Source organism: Ochotona princeps, chromosome 14 (assembly GCF_030435755.1).
Source record: "Ochotona princeps isolate mOchPri1 chromosome 14, mOchPri1.hap1, whole genome shotgun sequence".
Lineage (NCBI taxonomy): Eukaryota > Metazoa > Chordata > Mammalia > Lagomorpha > Ochotonidae > Ochotona > Ochotona princeps.
Genome location: NC_080845.1, coordinates 60,877,133 through 60,900,202, shown reverse-complemented (window position 1 = coordinate 60,900,202; position 23,070 = coordinate 60,877,133). Strand labels below are relative to the sequence as shown.

The following is a 23,070-nucleotide window of genomic DNA, read 5'->3' as shown; positions in this document are numbered from 1 at the left end:
TAGGAATCTAATGAGGGAACTGAGAAACCTACTTTCTAGGGGGAAAAAGTCACACTCCATTCTCTCTCTCTCGCCCTCGCTCTCGCTCTTAACACAATGCCAGACCCACATTCAAGCACAGGAGATTTTTCCCAGTAGCTTTTATTGCCAGACTCACACTGACAGTGAAACAATTAGCTATATAGAAAATGGTTTTACTCAATCCTCAAGTTAACTGCGCTGGTCAAGGGCCTTTCACAGAAATGTAACAATATACATTGTATAGAAAACATCTAAATTACTCGGCCAAGTCCATGCTTCTCAATTGTGTCTACAGGTTGACACCTCAACACCCAAAGGTTTTTTAGTATCAAATTTCCAAAGGGTTTGCCACATGGAGCAGCGACGTTCACCCACCCTTCAGGTAATCAAGGCACAGAGTCCAATCGCCAGTTACGACGACAAGAAGCGCGGCGTCACCTCCACCAGGCAGCTCCTTCTCCCTTCTGGGCCCTAGTCGGCTCGCAGGGATGTTGCATGATCCCCTCGCTGGGCGGACCAGAAGCCCAGGAATGGGCTTGTGATGGAAACCCCATGGTTTCCAGCATTGGACTGCCTGGTCTCAGAAACGCTAGCCAGGTGACTTAGGTTTGGTTGCTTAGGTGAGTGAACAAAGATTTAAAAACTTGGAGTGGGCTTTGTGTTTCCAACTCCTCAGAGACAATGCCCTAAAGGCCAGGACCCTCTCCATGTCAAAGTCAGGGGGCGGCCAGGCAGCTACAAGCCAGAGCACCGGCCGAGGGGATGATTTCGCTTCTTGAAAAGTGAATGCGGACAGCGTCGTCAGACAGTATGCATTTACCAGTGTGTCGCATTTACCACCCAGCGGCTTCTTAAAAAAGTAGCAAACATTGAATTTACATGGAGTTGTCTCCTGATCCTGGGATTTCAACACCCAATATTTAGTTTTTGCATAAAAAGAAACATTCACATACTTGATTTTTACAGTAACCCAAAACAAGTATATTCAGAAGTCAAAAAGAACAGAGAACATTGTTTGTAAGTCACGCCCCGTTATGACCACAGGGGGCAGGCAGCTAGCTGGCCACTCCCCAAAGGATTTTTCATTCATTTCAGCTTGGCTCGCGGTCACTTGATCTCTGTGGTTACAAACATTGATTGTGTTTAAGGTGTGCATGAGCGTGAACTCATGACCTCAGCAGCCTGGGGCCAGGGCACTCACTCCCTGTCTGCATGTTTTTCTAACTAGCTTCTCAAGGTGAGACAACAGGAAACAACACAAAATTAGAATCCTCTGAGGTTTCATTTCTGACTCTCTCTTCAGTGAGAAGGGTCCTCCCAGCCCTAAGGAATGAGCCTGTGTGTCTGGGGACTCTCAGGAATTTGCACATCAGGGGCATCTGTGCCAGCAGGGAAGGAAGAGAAGGAAAGTTAAGACCACTGGCCCCACCTCTACCCCTGGCATTCGCTCTGATGCCAGCCGTTCACCTGTGCCAGATGAGCTCAGAGCCTGCCACACCTCCTTCTGTGTCCTCTGACAGCAATGTCCAGCTTTTCCAGAACCTTCTCAGGGTCTCACGGCAACCTAAGTACCTGCCTTCACTGGACCTCTTAAACCTGGGCACCCCCACGTCATAAGGGCTGGTCCCACTCCAAACCCTTTGTATGTCTCTCCCCTGTGAAACTAGAAAGGTAGGCAGAACCTTCACACACTTGCTTCTCTGTGCTCTGAGCCTGCCACAGGGCCTGCCACCTCAAAGCCGATGCACCAGTGAGCTTGGTAAGGAAAGCTGAGTAGTGCCCACCGTGTCCCCTCTCCTACCAAAGGACAGTCAATGCTACCTCCTTCCCCGTTGACTCCCAAGGCTTCACATCACTTTGACTTTGCAATTGTCCTTGTAAGTGGCAAAACCACAATCCCAACAGGGCGCACCTTGCAGAGCCAGTCTGCGTCCATACACAGAGATGCTTGTCCATTTTAATCAGCCAAGTGTGCGCAAGTGTGTGTGTATATATATGCAATTCACACTCAAAAAAATTCTTGTCTGAAGTCGCAGTTCTCCTGGCAGCCATAAAACACACCAGTTGGAAAGCTGCATTTGTTGCTGCAAACTTATAAATATGTATAAGCCCCATTATAAATAAATTGTGGCTGGCAGATGGCATTTTATGGAGTTATCAATGTTTCATCATCTTCCACCTATAATTTCCCAGCATGGGCCCTGGGATCCATGGCATGAGATAGAATGTAAACTTCATCATGTGGGGGCGGGGGGAAGCCATCAACAAGAGACTGAAAACTCGCTCCAGTTCATGCTTCTCAAACTCATAGGGTACCCACACCAGCACCAACTGGAGACTGTATTTAAAGTGCAGATGCTCAGGGATGGGGCCCAGCAATCTGCAGGTGCACCAGCACGAGCGACTTATGCTGCCTGCCTCCCAGTCTAAATCAGCTGATCACCAGTGCCTGGTTGTGTCCCAGGACTGCCCTGCCTGAGCATGCACGGGGAGGTCTGAATCTGTCCTCAGAAACATCTCTCTTCCAATGCTGGGCTTGGTGGACAAACAGCCTGGCTTCCTCCCCCTCCACCGGGCTGACTCTGCAATGCCCCCAGCTGCCCACGTCAGGCCAGCCTTCTGCGTGCCCCTTCTTTCTCCATTCTGAGGCTCACTGCACAAGTGAGCAAGAACACACACTCTAATTCCCCGCTCCCCAGGTCTGTGTCTATGAGCCCTGCTATGGAAGCGGCCACCATGCTCCCTGGAAACAGTGCCAGTGTAAAATCAGAGGCAGGAGTGCACTTGCTGCTGTCATAGGGTGGGACTTAGGAAGCCCCCCCACCTCCTGCCAGATTCAGCCAAGGAATGGGTCCTTCCAACCAGCCTACCCTGTAAAGCCCCCTTCCTTGTGGTCCCACACGGGGCTTTGCCGCCTATGCTCAGAATGAGGTCTTGTCACTTTGCCCTCATCAGCACCAGTGCTTTGTGAGAAAACCCAAGTCTCATCCTGAGACCCTCAGGGATCCTTTGCCAGGGTCCTATAGTGGCTGATTTGCAGTCTTCCTACAAAATTCTCCCATCTGCTCCCACTTGACCATCCACAGAAGCATCCAACCTCGGGTCAACAGGAGAGATCTAACACCCTAGGGGGGGAAATGAAGACTCCAGAAAACAAGCGTTCTCCACGCTTACACAATTCACCTGCACCCCCTCCACACACACTGTCTCATAGTGCCACCCTGCAGTCTAGCGTGAGCCCAGGCTCAGGTCTGGGGTACCCAGTGTGTGACTGATGGTCCTGGCTGTGCAAGAGCTGGGCCTGGACAGAGGTGTCCAGCACAGCCAGCACTACCTCCTGGGAAGGGCTGCAGTGTGGGCTCGGCTCCCAGGAAGGCCATGTGGTCTGGCCTGCAGGTGCCACCAAGGCAGATGAAATGAGGACCAAGGCATCCATGTTTTGAAGCATCACTTAGGGAACAGAGTCCCCTTCATCAGTGATTCAACTGATGCTCCAGAGAACACTGCATTTTAGAGCTAGAGCATCAACAGCACCCCCAAGACAGGGTGCGGGGGACTGGGTGTGGCCGCTCCTTCAGCCACATTGCTTATGCAACCCCCACCCCCTATTCTGCAGGGGGCTACGTAGGGGAATCTTGTGGGTCAAGATCAAAGCTAACCTCAACCGCACTAAATCACACTGACACTTGGAGGGCTGGCTGGCCTGAACAGGATGCAGACGCAGCTTAAAACGGACTGAGTCACCCAGAAGGGCAGCAGGTGAGGGCAGGCCACTCCTTGGGAGCAGAGAGGGGCCCTTGAGGATGGCCAGCCTTCCTCATGCTCCTGCAGACCTCAGGGGTCTGTGTGGAGTGGTAGAGGCACCAGGACGGGGCAGCAGGGCCTGGACACACCCATGGGCCCAGAGTGATCCAGCATGTAGTGATGGCGCCCCTGTGTGCACGGCATTGTTTTGCTGTGCCTGTGGTCAGCAGCCCTGCCCTGCCCAGAGAGCGCATGAGGATGAGAAGCCTTGAGCTCGCATCTGCCTCTGAGGTTCCAAGCACTGGCTGGCATCTGGCGGAGTTGCAAACACTGAGTGAGTGGAAGAACTCTGCAGCAGCAGCCTGCAGGGACCTGTGCAAGGTGTGGCCCTACCCAAGCATAGGTCCCCCACTGCCACGTGTGGCTCACAGGCAGGGCTCACCCACATGGCATGTGATGGGGGATGAGACAGCTGGTGTGGACTCCAGTTCCCTTTACAAGGGACAGGAACCGGGATCAAACAACTGCCGGTGGCCCTGACATCTGAAATCTGCTCTGAGAGCGTGCTGAGGGTTGTGCCGGTTTACTCACAGGGCGCTGTCCAGGGCAACTCTGTATTTGGAAGTAACGTGGAAAAGAAAGGATATGACTCTGGTGCTTTAAACGGTCTAAATTGTTTTCATGCAATAGTATATTCTAGTTGCCCACCACCTTTTAATAAGTGCTCACTTCAGAAGAGATCAAAACCTCAGATTTACTTTCTTGAGGTGCCAGTAAGAGTAAAAATACAGCCAATCAAACCATATGCCACTTGCATCCTACTTTGCTAACATCCTTAATGGTTGCTTTTTTTGGTCTGTGGAATGCAAGACCTCAAGAGAAGCTTGCTTGATATTTTATTTAATTCAGACATTGCTAGTTGACTCCTCAACTATGCCCACCAGCCAGGGCTGGGCAGGGGTCAGAGGCAACAGCTGAGAACTCAGGCCAGGTCGCCCACGCAGGTGGCAGAGCCCCATGTGCTGAGTCATCACCACGGCCTACCAGAGTGTGCATTAGCAGGTAGCTGGAGTCAGGATTCGGAGCCGGAAATCAAACCCAGGCAGTCCAAAGTGAGTAGGATGTGGGTTAAATCTTTATAGGCTGTGGACTTTGGCACACAAGAGAATTGGACCTGCATATGGCCTACAGGGCCACAGGCCTCCCTGGGTGCATAAGTACAGTGTAGCTCTCAGAGCCACTGGATGTCGGGAGCCTGAGCCAGCTATTGCCAGCATCCCCACCCAGCCCATCACGTCTGGGTGATTTGGAGCAGCGCAGCCACATGGCACTCCAAGAAGCCATAGGGCAGACCAGAGTGGTGCCAGAACCCCAATCCACCAGAGAACACTCAAGAAAATTGATTCCATCATCTGCATGGACCCCCAAAGGGCAAGAATTCCAGAGAAGGGTAAGAGTGAAACCTGGATTATGCTTCATCCCCACCCAGTAGCTCTTCCCTGTCCCACAGTGCCGGGCACGCCAACCAATGGCTGATAGCACCACGCTGTCCCGCCTGGCTCCAAGTGAACGCCTGCCACCTGTCCTGAGCCACTGGACCATGCAACATTCCACAGGCACAATTAGAAAATCACAAACTCCACATCCCTTGCTCCTCTTGCAGTATCCAGGCTCTCACTGCATAACTCCAAGTGTGTGAAGGCATCTTGTTTCTCACAGAGCAAGTGTGCCAGATGCCACGGCTGCCACCACCTTGGGGAGGAGGAGAAGGGGTCAAGGCTGTAGCGCCAGTGAGTGAACAAACACTTTCACAGCCTCTGTCACATCTCAGGGTCATCTTAGCCAAGGCATCTCGAGGACAGTATAAGCACTACCAGCTTCTGACACCAAACGACCCATCAGGAAATGACAGTGGAGGGAAAGTGTCCCCATTCCAAGCGAAACCACTTACTGACACTGAAGGGCCAGGAGTGAGGGTGGCCAGGTTGGCCTCCAGGCCTGCACTGGTAACCTGTATGTACGCTCTGCCTCCAGCACCCCTTACCCACTCCCCATGCAAGTGTTTTCTCTGGCCAGTGAACATCCAGGGCAGGCAGGAAGCAATTCACCAACAGCTGCTATCAAGCCCTATGAAGGAGGACATCTAAACAGACCTCTCTTACAGATGCCCCTCTCATCACGGTTCAGATGAGAATGGCGGCCCTTTATCAGTGAGGCCTCTGTGGTACCACATTCGGCATAAAATGCATCCCCAAGCCTCTTTGCACAACAGGAGTCAAGGATGACAGGGTGCCCTTGGGGGAACCGGGAACCCACCTGTTTGTCAGTCGCCTGTGCTGAACTGTGCACAGGCGTGCAGTGCAGAGAGCACGGGGGTACCGTGCAGAGGAGGCAGAAGGAGCAGGCAACGCCACCAGCAAGCCGACGTCGGTGGTGTGGCCAACGCAAGGCCAGCCAGCCTCCAGCAGCGCGCTGCCTTGCTCTGTCACAATCCCAGGTGTGTCCCCGATCTTCCTGCCTGCCTCTTTTTCCCTCGGATTGTGCTTTTTTAGGTCCAACCGCAGCCTACGCCTTTCTGGAGGGGTTTCCCGGCAAAATGGATCATCAGAATTCAATTTTTTTTTTTTGCCTGGACAACTACAGTCAAACATTTTTTTTTCATTAAAAACATACAGCACAGAACATAAGTCTTACATCTTTCTTAATCTTAAAAAATATAAATATAGAGGGACGCTTTGTACAGGATGTATAGGTATATACACCTTCCGCAGGCATATGAGAAATCTGCAACAAGTTTATGTCACTTGAACTTGAAGGAAGCCCTCTTCCAGGGGTGGGGGTTTCCCCAGCAGGCTCTGAGCCCACAGGTGGTGGGCGGGTTTCCAGAGCCCAAGCTCACTCCAGCCCAGGCGCCCCTGGCTGCAGTCTCCTCTCCACTGGCTGCTGCAGGCTCAGCTCGCTTCCTGCGGAGATGATGGGCACCCTGCTCTCCAGGTGGTGGTTGATGAGGTGGCTGATGCTGTCGAAGACCCTGTCCTTCGTCCGGATCTGTAGAAGTAGAAGGGAGGGTGAGCATGCTTGCTCCACTTTCCTGCATGTGAGCCCCTGGGGGATCCTCAAGCTCCTGCCAGCATCATCTTTTAAGCTTCCTGCATGCACCCCCCCCCAGGTTTCCATTAGCATGCCATCAGGCCACTGTAAGCCACTCAGCCCAGGCTGTGCCCCAGGCAGGCCCAAACTTACTCTTTAATTCCCACTTAGTGTAAGACTTTCTAAAGATACCTTGTAGAGGCTAGCCAACATAAAACACTACATTTCATCACAGGTATGTAGAGGAGATATTTTTAGCTAAAGAAAAATATAAGCTGACTTCATTTCTGTAAATTCTTACTGACAGTCAAGTCTGCCCAGAGAACTGGCAGTCCACAGAGCTGTTGCTGTGGCCCCAGAGGGAAGAAGAGAAAATTAGCCCTCAGGACAGAAGGAAATAATGAAGAAATCAGACCAGAAATCAACACAAACAGGAAATCAGTACAGAAAGAACATGAGCTCCAAAGCCAGTTCCTTGAAAATATTCATTGAATTGATAGGTTTCTAACTAGGCTAAGAGAGAAGGAAGGGACTAAAGTAACGATACTATAAATCAAAAAGGGTCATCAATTACGACAGACTCCACGCGCACCAAAAAATAACCAAGGGGCAAGCTGGATCCCTCTATGCCCTTAAATCTAACAGCTTACATGATGGGATGGACCAATTCCTTAACGGACACAGTCCGCCAAAACTCACAGGAGAAGAGAGTGGCTGAATGCTAAAGAAATTGAATCAATAATTAAAAACCTTCCAAAACAGGGTCTTCGAAACATTGTGATGCTAGCGGAAACAAACGATCCACAGACGAGTGAAACAGAACAGCTTCCAGAGACAGACCTACACAAATAGGTCAATTCACGACGAAGCCGCAAAGGCAGTGCAACCGACAGAGCCTCGCCTTTCCAAGAGACGACCCTGAGGCGGCTGCACAGCGACACAGGCCTGACACCTGCTTCAAAAACTGACTTCAGGTTTATCACAGACCTAAAGGTAAAATGCAAAATTACATAAAACTCCAGAGGACAGTAATAAGAGGAAACCCAAATATTCCTGGGTTTGGCAATAACTGTTTGAATATGATATCAAAGACACAATCCATGAATGAAAAAAGAGAATAATCTGGACTCAATCAAAACAAAAAATTATGCTCTGCAAAAACACACTGTCAAGAGAATGAAAGCACAGCCTAGGACACAGGGAAAAAGGCATGACAGAAGTCAGTTATAAAAACTGTTACAATAAATACATAAAAGTCTGTTCTATGTAACACAGTATATATGGTTATAACCACAGAATACACACTGCATGTATATATATATGTATACCATATATATATACCATATATATATATATACACCATGATTAATTAAATATGTATACTGTGATTAATTAAATATATGTATTAAAGATCAGCAATAAGAAAATGGTCCATCTAAAAAGTGGATCAAAACCTTAGCAGGAATCTTACTAAGGAGGTGTAACAGAAGGTAAATAAGCTTATATAAAAAAAAAAAAAGATGTTCACATGACATGTCTTCAGCAAAAAGCAGACTACAGCAGCAGTGAGGAGCCAACAGACCAGAGCATGGACCATCCCAAGTGCTGGGGAGGGTGTGGGTCAACAGGGACTCTAATCCACGTTGGTGGGATGCAGGTGTGCAGCTACTGTGGGGGACGGGGCCTTCCTAAACGCAGATCACAGGACCCGGCAGCCATTGCTCCGTGGTGTTTATTCAGAGCAGTTGAAAGGCTAAGCCCGCCCACAAACCTGTGCATGGAAGACAGCAGCTGTCAAATCTTGTAGGCAACTAAGATGCCTTCAGCGGGTGAAAGACTCAATGGTGGCATATCCAGACAAAGGAGCATCACTCAGGGCTAAGAATAAATGAGCGTTGAGCCATGAGAAGACAGGGAGGAAGTCTAAACGTGTAGCTCTAAGGGAATAAATAATGCAGTTTAGCAAGGCTAACTAACTGAGGAATCACATGGAATCCAGAGAAAGGCAAAACTACAACTATGAAGCCAGTAAAAAGATCGGCAGTTTCCAGGTACTGGGAGAGAAAGTGGAGCCCGGGGTCTTAGAGCAGTGGTACTCCTTTGTAGGACAGATCCAGGACACTGGCATTTCCCAAGCCTGCGGATGCTGTGACGCCACAAGGAAACTCATGTAGACACTGATACTGAGGTGTCCCACCCCAGGCGGCGGGGAGGAGGCAGTAGTGTTGATGGTGGAGGAACTCAGTTTGGCCCTGAGTTTAAAACACTTCCCAAGAATAAAACCATTGAAAAACAAAGAGTAAGAAGGCAGGCAGCATAATGGCACACCTGGCTAATCCTGAGCCTGCAAGTGCAGGGCCAGTGAGTGCTGGTTCATGTCCTGGCTGCTCCAGCTCCCATCCAGCTCCCTACGCACAGCCTGGGAAAGCAGTGGCGGATGGCCCAAATCCTTAGGATACCAGGAAGAAGCTCCTGTTTCTGGCTTTGGATTGGCTCAGCTCCTGCCATTGAGGCCATTTGGGGTAGTGAACCTGTGCATGGAAGATCTTCCTCCCTGTCTGTCCATAAACCTGCCTTTCCAATAAAAATAAATAAATCTTTTAAAAAGAAAGAAAAAAATATAGAGTAGATTATTGAGCTCCAGAGCATCTGAACATCAGGAAGGACTAGGATTTGGGAGGGGTGTCACCTGCTGCTGCTTAAACAAGGGCTCTGCAGCTCACTCTGGAAGGGTCTCTGGTGGGGAATTCCTATGTGGGGAGAAAGCAGGCTTGATTTCTCTAAAGCATTACTGCTAGCAATGGGTTTCTGGTCGCAAGGTTGATTAAAAATAGGCCCTTTCCATGCCTGGCTCTGAGTGGGTTGTGGTCAGCAGGCATCCCCGCGGTAACCAGCAGTCCTGTATGCCCATCAGGAGCAGTGCTAAGACGAGCGGCCAGGGTGAGGGTAGGGGTGGGAAAGCCTGGTGGAGAGTGCAGAGTGGGGAGTGGAGACGGAGTGCTCATTCTGTGGCAGGAGCGTTCCTCACACATCAGGGCAGGCAGGGGTCGCTGCGGTCTGGGGACAGCTGGAGCAGGACTGTCACTCTGTCCTTCTTCTCACTCCGCAGAAGGTTGGTGGGTGGGGGAGGGATGTGAGGACTCCTCTGACCATGACCAGGTCCAAAGCAGGAAAAATCAGGGGCAGATTCTGGTGCCAGCATCCAGGACCCACTTGACTATCACTATCCATAGAATCAGATGGGAAGTCATCGTCCCAGGTGTCCCCTAGGGCTAAGAGGAGGTGGCGGGACATTATGGGAGAGGGAGCCTGGTGAGCATCAGCCATGGGCGTGGACACAGGCCACAACCTCTCACCGAATCTCCTGCTCCATTCCTGGTGATTACAGCTGCCTGTGGGGACGCCAGCATGTTAGGACAGAAGCCTTGCCGTACCCAGGTGACACAGTGCCCCATGGTGAAGCCTCCTGTGCGTGTGAACCTCACAAGGGACATGGGATCAGGGAGCACCAGGATGGGCCATGGAACCGCTGCCCTACTCCAACTGCTCCTTGCATTGCACACCTAGCCCTGGGCAGAGATGAAGGCAGATGGAAACAAGACACTCAGCAGCATCAATCCTGCGCCATTTCTTCTAATCACGTGGACAGGACATGGTTGGTGTCAGCCGCTACTGCCAGATCCTCCACCTCCAAAGTTCCAGAAGCAGTTCTGCAGCTGGGTGGGACTATGGCACCTCATCCCGGGAGTGTCTCAAGGGACCATGCATGCAAGCCTGGCCCCTCCCTGCGACCCTGGGCTACTTGGGAGCTGAGCTGTCCCCATACGTTCTCCCACACTTGACAAGCATCATTGTTCAAGGAACCAGGAAGAAGTCTTCCTGCAGCTACACAAAGGGTTGGCTGAGATCAGTGCCTGCAACATCCCCAATGTCATCTGCCCACAGTGCCCTCAGTGACCAAGGTCAGCTCACGGAGGCGAGGATCCAGGCCCAGGGCACTAGCCCAGGACAGAGCTGTTCTCCCAAACTGGCTGGATATATTAGTTAAAAACCCAGGAACCCACAGCAAAACAGAGGGTGGGGTCTGGAGGGAAGCGAGCAGCAGGCCTCTTCCTGCAACCCACCAAGGCCACTGGGCAGGAGAAGCCCACTGCCTTTGCCATTGACAAATGAGGCCCTTGCACGCCTGCTGGGTGGAAGCTGTGTGCTTCTGGCACCCTCTTGTGGCCAAAATGCACAGCAGCAGGAAATTTGAAATGAGAGCCTGCAGGTTCCTTGGGCCTGCTGCGGGTCAGCAGTAAAACCCTTGTCTTGTATGTGCCGTCAGGATCCCAAATGGGTGCCAGGTCATGTCCCAGCTGCTCCACTTTCCACCCAGCAGCCTGCTTGTAGCCTGGGAAAGCAGTAGAAGATGGCCCAAAACCTGGCTCCCTGCACCCGCATGGGAAACCCAGAAGCTCCTGGCTTTGGATCACATCGAAGTAGCCTTTGCAAAATAGCCTTTGCTATTGGGGAGTGAACCAGTGGACAAAGGATTTTTCTCTCTGTCTCTCCTTCTCCCTGTACATCTGGTTTTCCAATAAAAATCACAAATAAATAAATCTTTTTTTTTTTTAAATTATTTCTTCTTAGCCATGGGATGCTATCACACAGAGCTCCACTCGGGTGTTTGAAATACACTACTCAGGAGAATGATGGAGTTGGCAGACTCCAGAACACTGCCATGGGCACTGCCCTTCCCCAACAGGCTTTCAATGGCAAAACCAGGGGCTGGCCCTTCCCAGGTGTGAGCAGAGGCATGGTGCTGATAATAGGGACCAGCAAGTCACCCCACAACGGGGCATAGGCCTCAGAGCATTCGCAGGAACCAACCAGGATCCTCCAGTAGGAGCCTCCATGACCATGGGTACGGTTCAAGCATGCTAACCTTGCCCACGTGGCCCAGAGGTGTGGCAGGAGAGGCGCAAGGGTCACTGCCTGGAGAAGCCACGCAGTAGGGAGCACCCACTGTCAAAGTCCTCCTCCACACCTGCTCCACCAGCCTGGCCCCCTGTCACTCATGACTGGGAGGGTTTTCTGGGAGTGGGATGGGTATAAACCAGTCAGCCACTGCTGGTCTGGTCATATCTTGGAGGGGGCAGGCGTGGGCATTCTCCATGGGACACACTGGTTAGGAAGATCAGCTTGGGGCCTCAAACACACTCAACTCTGATTAGGATGGTGGGAGCCGACTACCTTTAGATACAAGGTGTCTCAGAGGTGCCAGGAATATTTTTAATTCTTTCAAATCAGACACACACACACACACACACACACACACTCATCCACTGGCTCACTACCTATACACCTGTACTGCCTAGGGCTAGGCTGAGCAGAAGCCAAGAGCCAACCACCTAAGCCTGAACTCCTACAAAGATGGCTTGAGCCACCACCTGCTGCCTCCTAGGGTGGGCAGCAGCAGGAAACTGGAGTCATGAGCCCTAACCAGGAATTGAACCCAGATACTTCAATATAAGACTTGCATGTCCTAAATACTCAGTTCGCAATATTTTAAATCACCTATGAGAGTCTAAAAGCAGAAGCCACCCCGTTCCCACAGGTAAGCTGCTTGGGAAGGAGTCAACCCTTGCACCCAGAACCGCTGAGTCTATGTGGAACCAAGGATGCTAGGCGCTTAAGAGGCAGATCACCAGTGGTGGGAAGTTAACACAAATCACAAATATTAAGTCGATTCTGCCTTTCCAATCCACTATCAAGGCCCTAATAACTCCTTGCTTTCTTTTTCTGCCACTATAAGATTGGTTTGGTCTGGAAAAGGGAAAATCCTTCCTGGCTAGTTCTGTCACTCTCACTGGCCTTGCAGCGTTCAACTGAAATGAATCTCCAATTACACACACGTGGATCTTCTACTGCTGCGTCTTGACGGCCACGTACAGCAAGTATCTGCTGGCACCCCAGATCCGCCCAGAGGCCTTGCCTTTGGCAGGTGGAGGCCTGAGAATCTGCATTTCTGAGCCTACCACAGGTGGTGCCGAAGCCACAGGATGAGCACCCGCTGCAGCAGTGCCGGCCTGAGCATCAGCTCCATGCCCACGGACCCAGTCTGCATCACCACCAGGAACCACCATTGTCCTGCAATCCACCTGCAGTGAGGGCACTTCTCGGGCTGCCCCAGAGTAGCCTGGTAGCCTCAGTGCCTGCTCCTGATACACAAATGCACCAGGTACCTAATGTAGGTGCCCCAGGCCCTTGTACTCCCAAGGAGCAGATGTCTGGTGCCTGACAAGTGACAGGGAAGCAGTTTTGAGCACCTACCACGTCCTGGTGCCCCCCAGTGGCCAGCTTTTAGCCCCTCTGTAAAGCAGTTACCCCTTAAGACTGCTTTTGGCATTAAATGATGAGTACTGGGGCAGGGCCACTAGGAACTACCCAGGACTGGTTCTCCGGTTCTATTTTCTCTCCATATGGAACAGTTGAGCATTCCCCTGGAGGCAGCAGACTATGGAGGATTTTAAGTAGAGAGAGAATCTTCAGCTGGCAGTGTTTGGTGACACTGGGGAAGGAAAGGCAGCTTTCAGAGATATTTGGGGGTAATTTGATCAACACCATATCTAAGGGAATAGGAGCCCCTCGGATAGCAATATCCATGGATATTGGATAGGTAGTATCAATATCATTAAAATGTCTATACTGCCAAAAGCAATATATACATTCAATGCAATCCCAATCAAATTGCCCAAAATATTCTTCATGGAACTGGAAACAATGATTCAAAGGTTCATCTGGAAACACAAAAAACCACGAGTAGCTAGAACCATCCTGAAGAACAGGAAGTTAGCAGGGGGAATCACAGTTCCGGACCTCTGGACATACTATAGGGCAGTGGTTATCAAAACAGCGTGGTACTGGCACAAAGATAGAGAGGAAGATCAATGGAGCAGAATAGAAACACCAGAAGCAAACCCACACAGATACAGCCAAATAATCTTTGACAAGAGGACAAATGATAATCCAGGCAAATGGGAAGGTCTGTTCAATAAATGCTGTTGGGACAACTGGTTAATAGCCTGCAGAAACAAAAAGATAGACCCACATCTCTCACCATACACCAAGATCAGATCTAAATGGATAACAGATCTAAACCTACATCCAGAAACCTTCAAACTTTTGGAAGAAAATGTTGGAAATACTCTGCAAGATCTAGGGGTAGGTCCCGACTTCCTAAAAAGGACACCAAAGGCAATAGCAATCAAGACCAGAATAAACAAATAGGACCTCATCCAACTAAGAAGCTTCTGTACAGCAAGGGAAATAATCAACAAAGTAAAAAAGCAACCCACAGAATGGGAGAAGATCTTTGCACACGACATAGGTGATAGAGGGCTAATCTCCAGAATATACAAAGAGCTACAAAACAACCAAAATGTCAAAACAAACAAGCCACTCAAGAAATGGGCACGGGAAATGGGCAAACACTTCACAAAGGAACAAACCCAAATGGCAAATAAACATATGAAAAAATGCTCAAGTTCCCTGGCAATAAGGGAAATCCAAATTAAAACATCAATGAGGTACCACCTAACGCCAGTAAGACTGGCCCACATGAATAAAAGCACCAACAACACTTGTTGGCGAGGTTGTGGGGAAAAGGGAACCCTACTCCACTGCTGGTGGGGCTGCAGGCTGGTACAGCCTCTGTGGAAATCAGTATGGAGAACATTCAAACAACTCAAATTCAACATACCGTATGATCCAGCAATAGCACTCCTAGGAATATATCCAGAACACTGTTTTATGAGAAACCAACATGCACTCCTATGTTCATAGCAGCACAATCAGTAATTGCAAAAACATGGAAGCAGCCAAAATGCCCATCAGCAGAGGATTGGATAAGAAAGCTATGGTTCATCTACTCCATGGAATACTACTCAGCTATTAAAACAAACAAAATGCAGTTCTTTGTGGCCAAATGGGCCAAACTGGAAACCATAATGCTAAGGGAAATGAGCCAATCCCAAAAGGTTAAATACCACATGTTTGCCTTAATTTAAGATGATATGATGTTATGTATAACATGTTATGTTATGTATGTTATATGTTGTGTATAAACTAAAATTGAAATGTCAAAAAAAAAAAAATGGAGCAGCTTTTGCATGGAGCCTGGGCGCCTCCTGCTGCTCACTGTCAAGCATGCCCGAGTAAAAGGAACACGGACGTGGTCAGAGCCAAGATGCAGTTGCTCCTTAGAAAAACGCATCAACAAAGCTGAGAGGTTATGAAGGCAACGTTCTTCCACGGAACTGCCTGAAGGTCACCAGCACTCGAGACCCTGTTGGAGTCACACCCCCAGAGGCCACTGTGACCTTAAACAAAAAGCACTTGTACAAGGACATGTGTCAGTGGCTGCCTGTTCCCTCTGGGACTGACATCACCCTGGTCATTAAGCCCCAGGCCTGAAGCTCAATGTTCCAACTGTGTGATGTAATCCTCCTCAACTTGGCCTTCAAAAACTTCTCCTTGTCGCAAGCAACCTCTGTGAGTACACGCACGGTCTCCTCAGACGCACGCACTCCCGTTGAATACACGCCAACATTCTTTACAGAACCTTTCTTAGGTACATTTCATATTTTCAACTGACACATAATACCCTGTGAATGCCATGTAAACAGCTGTGACGCTGCACTGTTCGGGGGAGAGCAAGTGGTGTGTGCATGCTTAGCTCAGAGGCACCTTCTGTTTTAAATGCTTTCCAACCACAGGTGCCGAGCTCCCTGGAAGCAGAAGCTGTGGACAGACAGTGAATGCATTTGAAGGAGCACAAGCAGAAAGTGAGGGGGTGACCGCCCATCCCCAAGCTGTGAGAAGGACCCCAGGGAGTGTGGCCAGGCGGGACGTGGAGATCCCACACGCCACCATGGACACGGTGGGCTCTCACTGCCCGCAATGCAGCGGCGTTCACCTGTGGACAGGTAGAAACCTCACCAAGTGCATTCGGGCAACGACAAAGTGATCAAGTCTGGCCCTTTCAGAGGGTCACCTTGGCATGTCAGATGGGGATGTCTTCTGGTTAAAATTTTGATCGTGGGGGTAGGATGCTGCTAAGGACCCCACATCTTTGGAATGCCTGGGTCCTGGTCCCAGCTATGTTGGCAGTTTTCACTTCCTGCCAGTGCACACCCCAGGAGTCAGCACAAGATGGCCCAAGTACTTTGGCCGCCCCTGTGTGGGACTTGGCTTGAGTTCTACTCTGCTTCAGCCTGGCACAGGCCTGGCTAAAGAAGGCGTGTGGGAAGTGCACCAGCAGATGGAAGGTGTCCCTCCCTCACTGTCTTTCAATAGAATGAAGATACATACATTTTAAAAGTCATGTAGGAGACTGACAGGGATGCCAAGTAAAGTCCTCTTGGAAGAAACTAAAAGGCCAAACCCCTTCTTTTTTCTTGGTCAACCATTGCCCCTTGTGACACATCATTGCCTCATCTTCCACTCTCCCACATACCACGCACAGACACACCCACTGATGTTTAGGTCAGACTAAACCAACTCTTCAGAAACTCCCCCAAGAATTAGAAAGGCAAGGAAACACAACTCCAAACTCACGCTGGGAGGTGCCAGCATGGTACCAAAAGACACCATAACAAAAGTGTCCCTCATGAATAAAGATGGACGAATTCTCAACCCAGAGGGATTTATCCCAGGAACGCAAGCTTGGTTCAACATCTGAAGGTCAGTTAACGCAACACATGGCAACAGCATTAAAAAAAAAAAGAATAGCAAAGGAGCTGACAAAATACAACATTTTTTCATATTGAAAATACTGAGCCAGAGCCTGGCACGGTAGCTTAGTGGCTAAAATCCTTCCTCACCTTGGACATGACGGGATCCCATATGGGCAACGGTTCTAATTCTAGCAACCTCGTTTCCCATCCAGCTCCCTGCTTGTGGCCTGGGAAAGCAGTCAAGGACAGCCCCAAGCCTTGGGACCCTGCACCCACGTGCGAGACCCAGAAGAGGCTCCTGGCTTCTGGCTTTGGATCAGCGCAGCTCTAGCCATTGCGGCCACTCTATCAGCGGATGGAGGATCTTCCTCTCTGTCTCTCCTCCTCTCTGTATATCTACCTTTCCAATAAAAATAAATAAATCTTTTTTTAATGAGCCTAACTAGGAGTAAAGGCAATTTCTTCACCTTGAAAAAGAGTATCCCTGAAAAGTCCAAAGCAAGCAAGTACATTTCCCCCTACAGCCAGTAGAAAGACAAGGTTGCCTGCCCTTACCATTCCTGCTTATTATTGCATGGGGGGTGGGGGTGCGGCTCAAAGATGAAGTAACTAAGTAATATAAAGAAATAACATCGTACAGATTAGGAAGGAAAAAAAATAATAAAACCAGATCTGTAGATGACCAAGAGACCCCTAAGAAACTGAGTAAAAGTGTTAGAACTAACAAATAACTCCAGTAAGTTAGCAGGGGGAAAAGTCACTTGCATTTAGACACACTAGCCATGAACAATCTGAAAATGAAAGTAAAAAACAATTCTATATGAAGAGAGTACTTGGACACAAAATTCAACTGTACTAAACTTTATAAGCAATTGAAACATGACCGTAACCAATGATAATTATATTTGCATTTGAACACAGAAAGGGTGCAAGAGGCAACTCAAATTTACTCTAAAGTATTTCTTCCATAATAAATTTAGCTTACTATCACTTTTTTCTTTATATTTAGTTTATTTTAAAGGCAGAAAGACAAACAGACACCTCTCCTCCACTAGTCTACTCTTAATGACCCAAACAAACCCGAGATCTGGACACCCCAAGTGCGTCTCAGCCGCTGCACCAAGCATCCATCACTTCCCTTGAGAAACTTTCAGATCTTTTTAAAAAGCACTTTGATTCAGTTGTACTAAATAAATCAAACATCAAACATTTTTTACAGCTTTCCAAGAATATTCTCTTTATGTCATTCTACAAACTTATTCCTATTAAATTTTTCTTAACTTTAAAAACTTTTTTTGTTGTTAAAAACTAAGACACAAACACATAAATTAGCCTGGGCCTCCACATCACTGCCTTCCTCCTCCACAGCTTGTCCCGCCGAGGGTCTTCAGCGACAAGGACCAAGCGCTCATCTCCTACCACAACAGCCACCAACACCTTCTGAGTTTCTGCCTGAAGCTGTTTTACAGGCTACTCTGTTTCCTTGGTTTTAGTTTAATAGTAGAGGGAATATCCTTTAAAGAAAGGACAGAAAGTAGAGCATGGCAAATAGCCATACTCAGATATCACAGGTTACATATAATCGCATGTGCTATACGTTTTTGTGACTGGCAGCGTAGTTGTGTTTTCATTAGTACCATCACTGAGTCATGCATTGCCTTCCGTTACCGTGGTTACAATGTCACTAGGCAACAGCAATTTTTCACTTGTGTTACTTTACAACTACTGTTGTATGTAGGGGTACTTCAGAAAAGTCTGCAGAAAAAGTGAAATTAAAAGATAAACTCGGGCCTGACATGATAGCCTAGTGGTTAACGTCCTCACCTTGAACGCCCCGGGATCCCCTATGGGCACTGGTTCTAATCCCAGCAGCCCCACTTCCCATCCAGCTCCCTGCTTGTGGCCTGGGAAAGCAGTCAAGGATGGCCCAAAGCTTCAAGACCCTGCACCCATGTGGGAGACCTGGAGGAAGCTCCTGGCTCCTGGCTTCAGATTGGCTCAGCTCCGGCCGTTGAGGTTGCTTGGGGAGTGAATCATTGGACGGAAGATCTTCCTCTCTGTCTCTCCTCCTCTCTGTATATCTACCTTTCCAATAAAAATAAATAAATCTTTTAAAAAAGGATAAACTCGTTTTGCAAAATCAAAAATTGAGATTCACCTGTAAGTTTTTCATAATACACAATTTCCATGAACTTTTTGAAAACCTCCACTAGGTAGAATTTCAAAAATTTTTTGCAATAAAACAAAGTTATCCTTTCATTTTCTTTTTTAATGAACTTTTTTGGAAGGGCTTCGTACATAGATTACTGTTGGCTAAAACGTTACGCAGCATCTGTCACCATTACCGTTACTAATGTGTAGTGCTCACGCAGCCCCCGTCAGAAGCACAGCCAACTTCTTTGCACAAGTTCACCAATTATTCTAACATTCATACAGAGCTGCAGGCAATCCAAACAGACAAAATAGCTTAAAAACAGCAAGGTTGAGGAATTCAGCCTTTTAAACTACAGGGTTTAAAAAAACAGCACAGGGGAAGATGTTATGTCACAGTGGTTAAATTGTCAAGGGGGATGCCTACATTTCATAGAGGAGTACCTGATTTAAGTCCCAGCTACTTTGCACTTCTAATCCATCCTGCTAGTGCTTACCTAGGATGCCTCAAGACAATGACCCCTGCAACCACGTGGGAGACCCTGATCGAGTCCCTGGCTCCTGGCACCTGTCTACGCATCCCTAGCTGTTGGTATTTGAGATAGAAATCCTTAATTAGATAATTATAACAAGCCCTCTTGCAACTCAATAATAAGAGACAACGCAGTAAAACAACAGGGGAAATATCTGAATCTACTTTTCTTTCATGAGCTATACAAATTGTCCACAGATAAAGGAAAAAATGTTTAGCATCCTTAGTTCTCAGGAAAATGCAAATTAAAATCACATTGAAATTGTACTTCACAACCTCCAGGATCATTGAAACCAACAAGTCAGGAACTGTCAAGGACTGACAAGCATGTGGAGAAACCAGAACCTTCTCACACCGCCGGTTAGAATGCAAAATGCTGCAGCCACTTTGGAAAACACTGACAGTTTCTCAAACAATTAAGTACCATAAACAGTTACCATGGGATCATGATGTTGTACCCCTAAGTTTATACCAAGAGAAATGAAAGCGTGTGTTCACATAACAACTTGAATATTTATAGCAATGTTATTTATGGTAGTCAAAGTAACCCTAGTCTCCATTAACAGATAAACAAGAAAATAAAATGTGATGTGCCCACGCCATGGAGAATTTCGCAGCTCTTAAAAGAGAGAGGCACTATGGCCTGGCGTGGTAGCCTAGTGGCTGAAGTCCTTGCCTTGCATGTGCCAAGATCCCATGTGGACACCGGTTTGTACCCCAGCTGCTCCACTTCCCATCCAGTTCCCTGTCTGTGGCCTGGGAAAGCAGCAGAGAACGGCCCAAGGCCTTGGGATGCTGCACCTACGTGGGAGACCCATAAGAGGTTCCTGACTCCTGGCTTCAGATCGGTTCAGCTCTGGCTGAACCAGAGGATGGAAGCTCTCTCTCTCTGTTTCTCCTTCTCTCTGTAGATCTGACTTACAATGAAATTTAAAAAAAAAAAAAAAGAATTGAGTGAGGCACAGATGCTACAACATGGGTGAACCTTGCAGGCATTGAGAGAAGCCAGACACCAGAGCTCACACTCTACATTTTTCTATTTATGTTGAAGTCCGGGATGGGAGAATCAATAGATGGGAAAACAGAGCAGTGATGGCTGAGGGCTAGGTGAGAAAGCAGGGTGGGAGGTCAAGGAGGTGACCTAAACAGCACAGCGGTCCTTTTCACGGTGACAACGCTCTAAAGCCGATGGCTGCACACAAAGTCTTAGAAATCAGCAAGCTAGGCACCTTCGGGGAGTATGGCGTGTAGACCACAACTCATAAGGCTGAAAAAGATCCTTCTGTGTGTCAGTTCACGGAACACACAGAGGACAGAGGCACAAGCAGCACATCACAGAGCAGCAGGTGCAGCCAGACCAGAGCAAGGGGATCTCTCTGGAGAACTGTCCAGTTTTACAAACCTCTGGTGTGGAGAAGAGGAAGAAAAACTGAAGCAGCCAAAAAAAAGCGTTAAGGGACCCAACAAAACACAAAAGTGCACCTTAGCGTGGAAGGAACACACTGGAGGTAACAATGCCATAGGGCTTTAAATGTTCTTGTTGAAGAGGACATTTGTGATGCAGTAAGTTAAACCACGGTGATGCCTGCTTCCTCCAGCCTGCTTTGTTTCCAATCCAGCTCCTGATTAACTTTAGCACCTGGGAAGGCAGAAGATGGTTCAAGTTCCTGGGTCCCTGCCACCCCTGTGGGAGACCTGCAAAGTGTTCTTGGCTCCTGGCTTCAGCTTGGCCCAGCTCTGGCTGTTGCAACCATTTGGACAGTGAATCAGTGGATGGAAGATCTCTCTGTCTCTGTCTCTCTCTCTCTCTCTCTCTGTGTGCACTTCTCAAATAAGTATGTGTAAAAATGTAGGGATGCACGCTGAGGCTTTTATAGGATCAATGACAAGTACTAGGGTATTCCTAAAGGGTATTCTGTGGAAGAATGGTATTAAAATATATGTTTAGCTTGGGGCAAAAATCCAAATTGTCTATATGAGTCTGAAAAATTCATGGAAAATGTGTTGATGAGAAACACTTGAATGCACTTCAACATTTTAAAAATACATATTCATTTATTTGATAAATAGAACAAGAGAGAGAGAGAAAGAGAGATGAATCCTCCATCTTGGTTCTCTCATCAAACGGTTGCAAAAGTCATGGCTAGGCATGGCCAAAGCCAACAGCTTGGCTCTCCCTGAGGTTTCCCACATGAATGGAAAGTACACAAGTAGTTGTCATCCTCTGCAGCTTTCCTAGGCACATTAGCAGGAAGCTGGGTTAACAGCAATAGTGTAGCTGGGACTCAAATCAATAGTCTGCTATGGAATGCTGGTGAGGTAAGCAGCAGCTTAGCCTGCTGTGCACACTGACCTCAAACTTCAACATTTTTCGACACCAAAATAAAGTGCTTTTTAATTCCGTTTTCGCTGCGAACTCTTTGAGGTGCTCAATAAGCCTGGAACTCATGGTTTCCGGTAGATACTGATAAATATAGAAACAAATACATGTTTAACTTCTACCTGTGCATGCATGCACATGTATGTATATGTGTGTGCGCATGTGTTGTATGTGTGTGAATATGAGTATGAGACGTAGACGTATGTGCGCTCATGGAGCTGTGCACATGTGTATCTGTGAAAGTGAGTGTATGTACGTGGTCTACGAGCATGCATGTGTGCACACTGGGTGTGTATCAGGATGTGGGCGAACGTGTGTGGGGGTGTATTGTGTGCATTCACGTGTGGGTGCACATCTGTGTACCCTGTCTGTGTTCACTGGAGGCATCCATAGTCAACCACGCCCTCAATAACTGCAGGCACATGTAGTTCTCGGTTTCAAAAGACCAAGGAATCCATAACAGGTTCCCGAGAGCCTTTGGAGAACTGGTCGATCGCAGCACAAGGCATAGAAAGATAAGCCAATTATGTAGCTTTGAATTCAAAGGAGGGAGATGCTCCAAGACAAGGGACTTGGCAGAGAGACCAAGAAGCCAGCCTGATGGGGCATGAGAACAAACATCCACGAAAGAAGACGGCAAACCACGGACCCACACTGAAAAGAACAGATTAATGAACAGACTGAACATCTGGTTGGCAGTATTTAGATAATATCAAAATGTCTCCCTGTAGGGCTGCCACTGTGTTGTACTGGGTAAAGGTGCCACCTGCAATGTTGGCATCCCGTATGGGTTCTGGTTCATGTGCTTACTGCTGCACTTCTGATCCAGTTCCCCGCTAAGGGCCTGTGAAAAGCAAAAGATGACCCAACAAGGCCTTGGGCCCTTGCCACACCCATGTGGGTGACCTAGAAGAAATTCCTGGTTCCTGACTTCCGACTGGCTTCACTCTGGCCCTTGTAGCCATTTGGGGGAGTGAAACAGTGGAAACTCTCTCTCTGACTTTCAAATAAATAAATGAATATTTTAAAAGGAGTACTGATGTAATATTTAGTAGCTAGCAAGGGAAAGGAATGAGTCTTTGGGGTGAAAAACTCCAGCAGACGCCTCCTTACTGAAGTGACGACTCCCAAGTGAGCATCGTCATTCACCTTCACCTGGCATGGCACGGAGAGACACAGTGCCTCTGTTGTGAGATGCTGGCCTCAGCCCAGCAGAGATGCTCACACTGAGAAGTGTTCTGGGTGAAGGAGGCCACAGACAAGACAATTTGAGGCAGTGCACCATTCAGAGCCAATTCTTTCTGCCACGGAGCACGTGGCTGGGGACAGTGGGTGATGCCCACGTGGACCCTGAAAGATGGGATGGCAGGGATGGAGGTGGGCGGCATCAAGGTTGGAGTCTTGGATTTGAGGGTGAACTGTGGTTATGCAGG

General features: G+C 48.4%; 1 protein-coding gene across 1 annotated transcript in view; it reads right to left on the bottom strand.

The window, feature by feature from the left end:
• Positions 1 to 6,449: 6,449 nt before the first annotated feature.
• SHC3 (SHC adaptor protein 3) overlaps positions 6,450 to 23,070 on the bottom strand; it is a 158,334-nt gene continuing 141,713 nt past the window's right edge. The window contains exon 12 of the mRNA XM_004581265.4: positions 6,450 to 6,813. Within this exon, the coding sequence (XP_004581322.2) occupies positions 6,661 to 6,813 (153 nt within the window). The 3' untranslated portion in view covers positions 6,450 to 6,660. The remainder of the gene's footprint in view (positions 6,814 to 23,070) is intronic.